Here is a 9,218-nt window from a genome sequence, read left to right on the forward strand (position 1 = left end):
AGGTGTATTCGCTGTGTACTTTTATAAAGTAATATAACAGTACGTGTACAAATGTATGCATGGATATAGTGCTATCATGTTACTAAAACTGTTATTTTTTCCCCCGTCCTTAAAATAGAAGCATCAAGCTTAGAATTAAGAATCAAAAGAACGGGACTTCGTGATGATCATGCCTTTCTAAGATCATTCGTAACTAAATTCTAATTAACGAGTTGGTAAGTTGCTTCAAGTCTCTCCATAATTGGATCACAGAAAAGTTAATTAAAATCCATCTCTCTGATAAAACAACACACGATAATAGTACACAGTCTGATTAAGAAAGAAACGATGTGAAGTTAAAAAGAAAGAAAATAAATCAAAACAACATACATTTAGAGCATTTGGTTTGGGGTACTGTTCTCGTGTTGGGATATAGTAGACTCGTTTCATCATGATCAAGCTCTGGACACGGATTTATGGCATCAATATCTTCTGCACTCTGGTTGTTGGGTTGTGAATGGGAATGCAGATTTTCAACCATTTTTGACGATCGAGATGAGTTATAAGCGTGAAAAATAAAAAGATACTACTTCGGAGAGAAGCACGGAGAAATCGCTTTCTTTTCTGATAACGGTGATAATATTTCTTATATTCTTGATATTCAAGCTGGTGTCGTAGTATCTTTAGTTTGTTGTTATAAACAACGATAACTGTATTGCTTGGTGTAACCGTTTTATCGATGTAATCATGGATTGAGCTGGTTTGTTTGTAGTTGAGTTATATTGTCTCAAGTTGTCCATGTCACGAAATTAGAACTTGACAACCACTGATGTATTTAAAGTACTTCACTTATATTCTCTCTTGCTTTCTGTCTCTGACTGTTTCTGTTTGACTGACTGACTCTCTCTTCGCCTTCTGCCTGTCTCTCTATCTCCCACTCTCTCTCCCTCTTTCTCTCTCTCTCTCTCTCTCTCTCTCTCTCTCTCTCTCTCTCGTGTATTGTAATTCTGCTTGTTACGATGGTTTGTTTTGTTTTGTTGGTAAATTAAATCGACTTCACGAATCCAGGGAGACGAAAAACAAGTGCTTGTCTGTTTCTGCGCGCGCGCAATATAACTTGCCATTCTGAAATCTGTATTCGTTTGTGCATTTACTACTACTACTACTACTACTACTACTACCACCACCACCACCACCACACACTACTACAGACACAAACATGTATACATACATACATACATACACATGCATACATACATACATACATACATACATACAGCGCTGGATTAACCATTAAGCAAAATAAGCACGTGCTAAGGGCATCAAGGGAAGAAGGGGGCACCAAAGAAATAGTAAATGGTTTACGACACAAAAGAAATCCCTTTAAACTTGCTGAAATAATATTCGGGATGCTTTTATCTCTACTAAGTATAGATGCAGATGTGTTACGTAAGATTAATTTTGAGGATCTGATCAAAGACCTTGCAATTCAAAAAAGCAAGATGAAACTTTTCAAATATAAATAAAATGGAAGAATACAAAAATAAGCATTATTTTCCCTCTTAATGTTTTGTTTTGTTTTGAAAAATAAAATTTTATTATATGGTTTGTTATTACTTATATTTTGAATTACATAATCTTTTATGGAGGCACCAAAATCTTTTAAACGCCTCGATGGGTCTTAATCCAGCCCTGCACACACACACACACACACATGATAATAATAATAGTAGGGAATATAATTCCAAAACTTACAGGGAAAAATTCAATTTAGCAATTTTAAATCAAATTTCACAATATATAATATATGTATATAATTTAGAGAAAAACCTCTATTAAACAATTCAATAATGAAAGATGTTATTCACACCTGTAGTGATCCTATAACGGCGCGCGCTCGCGCACCGTCCATTTGTATTTCGCGCGTGTTGGTGCCTTTACCAAGGCAGAGAGAGGAAGGGCCCTCTCGCGCATGCGCGAATCACCGGAAGAAGAACCCTTTTGCCTACGTAGCAGTTAGCCGAGGCAAGGGGGTCGTAAGACGTTGACCACCAGCGTCCAGCAGCAGCGGCGACTTGGGACAGCTGCGACCGAAGGAGACGGACGTGTATTCTCGCTGTCCAGCTTTGATAGCAGTCGGCCGAAAGCTTTTAACCAAATTGTTGCCGACCACATTCAACTTCCCTGTTCGACGCCATCTTGAACCCGTTCTGGTTTTAGCGGCTGAATATTGTAAATATTACAATCGATTAACTTTCAGCCTTGCGCGCCCCGAACCAAGGACATCAGATAACCACTTATTGTTATTGTTACCAAGAAAGAGAATAAAGTAGTATATATATATTTTACGTCTGCGTCTTGTTGTTTCTGACTGGTAGAATTCTGGATTATTAAAGCAACGGCTAGTGATTGCTTTCTTGTACCCCGAAAGTACAAGAGAAGATATTCGCTCACGAAATCGTTACACACCATATAGAAAACGTATACTATAAAAACCTTATTCTAAAAATCAATAAAGTAGAAAAACAATAAATAGTAAATAGTAGTAAAAAGACTACGCGCGTTTCGTGACTATATTTTCAAATAGGTAATAATAATAAAATCAATTCAATTTAAAATTAAATTGATCTAAAATTAATTCTATTTAAAAATACAGTCACTCATCAGGTCTAAAATAATAATAGTAATAATAATAATAATAATAAAAATAATAATAGAATAAATGTACTTAACTTATACTAATTATCAAATAAATATAGAAAAATACATGTATTAACTATATATAATCGAAAAACATTTAACAATATGTCTTAAATAAAAACATAATTTATCTTATCAAAGGATTTCTGTTAACTAAAAATTTTTTGTTACCAGAAATCCTTTGATAAGATAAGTTATGTTTTTATTTAAGACATATTGTTAAATGTTTTTCGATTATATATAGTTAATACATGTATTTTTCTATATTTATTTGATAATTAGTATAAGTACATTTATTCTATTATTATTTTTATTATTATTATTATTATTATTATTATTATTTTAGACCTGATGAGTGACTATATTTTTAAATAGAATTAATTTCAGATTAATTTAATTTTAAATGGTGAGAATGGATGTGGATAGCTGTGTGAAAAAGTGCCACACCCTAGCAGTTGAGGGAACCTGTGGAAGAGGTAGACCCAGTAAGACCCGGGATGAGGTGGTGAAGCATGACCTTTGAACATTGGGCCTCACTGAGGCAATGACTAGTGATCAGGATCTCTGGAAATATGCTGTGCTTGAGAAGACTCGGCAAGCACAAGTGAAACCATAACCTTGTGGCTTATGCCAGGAGTGTAACCAGTCCACTTATGCGTGCCTTTCCTTCACTGGACAATAAACTCTGCTTGTGAAGACCTGTTGAGGTAAGTGAAATTGAAATCGAAATCAAATTCGATGACTGGCATCTGTGCTAGTGGAGCGCTAAGAGTACCATACGAGTGAGATCATTGCCAGAGTAACAAGCTGGCCTCCGTGCTGTTGGCACATGAAAAAATATTCGTGTGAGGTCGTTGCCAGTGGCGCGGGACTGGCTCCTGTGCAGGTGGCACATAAAAAGCACCATTTGAGCGTGGCCATTGCCAGTACAGCCTGACTGGCCCAGTGCCAGTGGCACGTAAATCCACCCACTACACTCTCAGAGTGGTTGGCGTTAGGAAGGGCATCCAGCTGTAGAAACTTTGCCAGATCAGATTGGAATCTGGTGCAGCCATCTGATTCGCCACACCTCAGTCAAATTGTCCAACCCATGCTAGCATGGAAAGCGGACGTTAAACGATGATGATGATGATGATATATATGTATATACAACTGGCTTCTTTCAGTTTCCGTCTACCAAATCCACTCACTAAGCTTTGGTCAGCCTGAGGCTAAAACAGAAGATACTTGTCCAAGGTGCCATGCAGTGGAACTGAACCCAGAACTGAAATCGTTGCAGGTGGTACAACCCGAGAGTGTGTTTGGGCATTAGAAGCCACAACATGCCTAATCCACCACTCAGAGGGTGCTGGAAGCAAATGACCACCTGACTATTGGAATGTGTCCTTTCCACAAGACCCTAAATTAGAGATGCTCCAGCTTGGTCAAGTAGTAATCAGAGCAAAGTGCAACAGTCAAAAGATAAATGAAACTAGTGGCAGTATAGTAAAGGTGGTGAACTGGCAGAAACGTTAGCACGCCGGGTGAAATGCTTTATGGTATTTTGTCTGCCGCTACGTTCTGAGTTCAAATTCAGCTGAGGTCAACTTTGCCTTTCATCCTTTCGCGGTCGATTAAATAAGTACCAGTTACGCACTGGGGTCAATATAATCGACTTAATCCATTTGTCTGTCCTTGTTTGTCCTCTCTGTGTTTAGTCCCTTGTGGGTAGTAAAGAAATAAGTATAGGTATTCACCACCTCAGGACTAAATGTAACCCTAAGCAGTTTAACTGCTCTGTCAGTCCAGCGTCTGTCACTGACGTCCAACAGCATTGACCTGCCTCTCCAGATACTCAACAGCAAGCCCACCAACTTGTTGGGATTGATTTCAGCCCATACAATGATTCATTATAAATAGTAGCACTCATTAGTCCATGACGATATCCTTGACCTGACTGAGATCTAACATCTTTGTATGCACATTAATTTCAGGTGCATGCTCTAAACATATATTCTGTGTGTCACTTCACATAGGTTAGAAAAAACTGTGTCAAAAAAGGTACGGCAGATTTAATCAACTACAAAGACAACATTCATTGGTTTGTTTCATTTCTATGTGCTGTTTTTATATCCTGCTTATCAGAAAATTGTAAATGGTGATCATTCAGTTTATTTATCTCTCTCTCTCTTTTTTTTTCTTTTAAATAAATATATCTCAGTTTGCTTTCTGGAGGAAACTGCTCTAAGCTGTGAGAAAATAATCACATGTTAATGTCTCATGACAAAAGATCCTGGCTCTGATCAGAAATTTTAAAAAGGAAACCATTTGTGTGATAAACTATTCTTTACCTACAAAATATTTTGCCCAGTGTGACATTCGTTTTCCTAAATGTAAACGAAGATTAAGGGAAGAAAATTAGATGACATTCCAACACTTCGTAACAACATAAGGGCAGAACTTGATTCTTTTATTCTTTTATTCTTTTACTTGTTTCAGTCATTTGAATGTGGCCATGCTGGAGCACCGCCTTTAGTTAAGCAAATCGACCCCAGGACTTATTCTTTGTAAGCCTAGTACTTATTCTATCGGCCTCTTTTGCCGAACTGCTAAGTTACCGGGATGTAAACACACCAGCATCGGTTGTCAAGCGATGTTGGGGGGACAAACACAGACACACATAAACATATGCACACGTGTACATATATATATATATATATATATATATATATATATATGGCGGGCTTCTTTCAGTTTCTGTCTACCATATCCACTCGCAAGGCTTTGGTTGGCCCGAGGCTATAGTAGAAGACACTTGCCCAACGTGCCACTCAGTGGGACTGGAACCATGTGGTTGGTAAGCAAGCTACTTACCACACAGCCACTCCTGCGCCTAATATTTGAAAGTTTCTAGATTTCTGAAAATCTAGAAAAGTTTCTATAAGCAGCAGAACACTAAAAATAAATGTATTTTTATTGGGAAAGATTACTTTGAAAAGAGCTGGTGGCAATGATAAAAGGGGTAGCATGTAATACTTCTATGCATGCTATGGTGGTGGTGGTGCAAACCATAGATGTTCACATACACACACATACATGTATATATGTGTATATATATGTGACAAAAATCTGCTTCGACAAATTCCATTTGAGCTGTGCAAGTATGGAAAAGTGGACGTTAAATAATGATGATGATGATGATGATGATAACGATGTAAATAGATTTTTGGGTTTCGTCATAATTTCTGTAAATTATCTCCCCTTTCTCTGAGGTTTGCTATCGCTTACCATAATCTTTTTTGTTTTCATTCTCTGACTAAGAGGCAAATTTCAGTTAATTAAGCATTATGTTAATCAAGACATGGCTGTGATAAGAAGTTAATTAAGACATGGCTGTGTTAAGAAGTTCAAAGCCATGTGGTTTCAAGTTCAGTCCTACTGTACGGCACCTTGGACAAGTGTCTTCTACTAGAGCAATGGGCCTACCAGTGCCTTGTGGTTATGTTTGTGTCTCCTTGTCTCCATTTGTATCTCCATTTGTGTCTCCATTTGCAAACTGATTGTAAACAAAGTTACAGTTCATAAAAAAGCGATGTCTGTCATCAGCAATCTTCCATGAAAACATGTCTGGCCAGTGAGATGCACATGGTCAAAAGACAAGTGGAAATATTACTTTGCCTGGAAATAAGTGAAGGTTGGTGCCAGGAAGAGCATCTGGCTGCAGAAAACCTGCCTCAATGAGAGTTTTGTTTGACCTATACAAGCATGGAAAAGTGGTTGTTAAAATGATGATGACAACGATGACAACAGTGATGATGAAGATGATGATGATGATGATGATGACGACAATGATAATCATCATCATCATCATCATCGTTTAACGTCCGCTTTCCATGCTAGCATGGGTTGGATGATTTTGACTGAGGACTGGCGAACCAGATGGCTGCACCAGGCTCCAATCTTGATCTGGCAGAGTTTCTACAGCTGGATGCCCTTCCTAACGCCAACCACTTCGAGAGTGTAGTGGGTGCTTTTTACGTGCCACCGGCATGGGGCCGGTCAGGCGGTACTGGCAACGACTTCGCTCGAATCATTTTACAATGATGATGATTATTCAGTGCATCATTACTTAACTTTTTTAATGTATAAATACATGTATATGTTTCCTTTCTAACCTTTTAGCATTTAAGCTAGCCATATCAAGCCAAAATATCCCATTTGTTTTATGAGATCTGGCCTCTCATACCTACCCGAAAATGTCATTCTAAAACTATACAATCACGTCATTGAAATCTCAAAACTACAAGATAATACATGAGTTTTTCAAAACAATATTAACAAAAAAGTATTATATTTGACAGAGTAATCTGAATGTGAAAGATTAATGGTTGGAATTTTTCCTGTAAAGCTGGGTCTGATTTGTAACTAAGAAACAAAACTTCATTTCCAGAATTTAGATAACAGCCATAAGAAGCACTGAATTTTAAAAAAGAAGGATTGGACATTTTCACTGTTCTACCTAGGTACTAAAGCTAGAATTTTGATTTAAACATTGAAGACCCACCAAAGTGCAGAGAATTCTTATGCCTTCTTATTTCTTTACTGCCCACAAGGGGCTAAACATAGAGGGGCCAAACAAGGACAGACAAAGGGATTAAGTCGATTACATCAACCCCAGTGCGCAGCTGGTACTTATTTAATCAACCCCGAAAGGATGAAAGGCAAAGTCGACCTTGGCAGAATTTGAACTCAGAACGTAGTGGCAGACGAAATACCGCTAAGCATTTCGCCTGGCATGCTAACGTTTCTGCTAGCTTCCCGCCTTATTCTTATGCCTTCTTTGTTAGCTCACAAGAATTCTTATTTCTTTATTGCCCACAAGGGACCAAACATAGAGGGGACAAACAAGGACAGACAAAGGGATTAAGTCGATTATATCGACCCCAGTGCATAACTGGTACTTATTTAATCAACCCCGAAAAGATGAAAGGCAAAGTCGACCTCGGCGGAATTTGAACTGAGAATGTAACGGCAGATGAAATACCTATTTCTTTATTACCCTCAAGGGGCTAAACACAGAGGGGACAAATAAGGACAGACATAGGTATTAAGTCGATTACATCGACCCCAGTGCGTAACTGGTACTTAATTTAGCGACCCCGAAAGGATGAAAGGCAAAGTCGACCTCGGCGGAATTTGAACTGAGAATGTAACGGCAGATGAAATACCACTAAGCATTTCGCCCGGCACGCTCATGTTTCTGCCAGCTCGCCATCTTATTCATATGCCTTCTTTGTTAGCTCACAAGAATTCTTATGCCTTCTTTGTTAACTCACAACTTTGATAATACTGCAGGTGTTGGTATTGCTGTTGTTGTTGTTGCTACTGCTGTTGCTGTTCCTGTTGTTGTTGTTATCGTTATTGTTTTTATCAGTGTCAGCCTCAACAGTTGAAATGAAACTCCCCATGACGAAATGTATTTTATTCAATCCAATTTAAATAATACCAATTTGTTGAGTGAAAGGTGTTCCTCTTATGAGTGTGTATATGTGTGTGAGTGTGCATGTCTGTGTGTCACCAAGGAAATGACTAGAAACCGAGACCTATGGAAGTATGCTGTGCGTGAGAAGACCCGGCAAGACTAGTGAGGCTATAACCCATGGCCCCTACCTGGGACGTAGTCAGTCCACCTGTGCATACCTTCCTTCTTGTGACACTTGTGAAGACCTGTTGAGGCAAGTGAAAATCAAACCAAATCAAAATAGATGAACATCAATGGAATTTGTATCTTTGTGGTACCAGTGCCGGTGGCACATAAGAAAACCATCCGAACGTGGCCGTAGCCAGTACCGAATTGACTGGCCTCCGTGCTGTGGGCACGTAACAAACACCATCCGAGCGTGGCCGTTCGCCAGCCTTGTCTGGCACCTGTGTTGGTGGCACATAAAATCACCCACTACACTCTCGGAGTGGTTGGCATTAGGAAGGGCATCCAGCTGTAGAAACACTGCCAGATCTGACTGGCCTGGTGCAGCCTTCGGGCTCCCCAGATCCCAGTTGAACCGTCCAACCCATGCTAGCATGGAAAGCGGACGTTAAACGATGATGATGATGATGATGATGATACTCTTTACTCTCTGTACTCTTTTTCTTGTTTCAGTCATTTGACTGCGGCCATGCTGGAACACTGCCTTTTAGTTGAGCAAATTGACCCCAGGACTTATTCTTTGGAAGAATAGTACTTATTCTATTGTTCTCTTTTGCCGAACTGCTAAGTTACGGGGACATAAAGACACCACCATCGATGTTGGGGGACAAACACAGACACACAAACATATAAATATATATATATATATATATACATATATACGACGGGCTGCTTTCAGTTTCCATCTACCAAATCCACTCACAAGGTTTTGGTCGACCCGAAGACACTTGCCCAAGGTGCCACGCAGTGGGAATGAACCCAGAACCATGTGGTTGGTAAGCAAGCCACTCCTGCACCTAACAAAATATATAGATAAATATATATATATATTGTTATATTTCGGAATGGTCAT

General features: G+C 38.9%; 1 protein-coding gene across 1 annotated transcript in view; it reads right to left on the bottom strand.

The window, feature by feature from the left end:
• LOC115210942 (sialin) overlaps positions 1–1,077 on the bottom strand; it is a 52,847-nt gene extending 51,770 nt beyond the window's left edge. The window contains exon 1 of the mRNA XM_029779732.2: positions 370–1,077. Coding sequence (XP_029635592.1) covers positions 370–520 — 151 coding nt within the window. The 5' untranslated portion in view covers positions 521–1,077. The remainder of the gene's footprint in view (positions 1–369) is intronic.
• Positions 1,078–9,218: the final 8,141 nt, after the last annotated feature.

This window comes from Octopus sinensis, linkage group LG4, assembly GCF_006345805.1.
Source record: "Octopus sinensis linkage group LG4, ASM634580v1, whole genome shotgun sequence".
Classification (NCBI taxonomy): domain Eukaryota; kingdom Metazoa; phylum Mollusca; class Cephalopoda; order Octopoda; family Octopodidae; genus Octopus; species Octopus sinensis.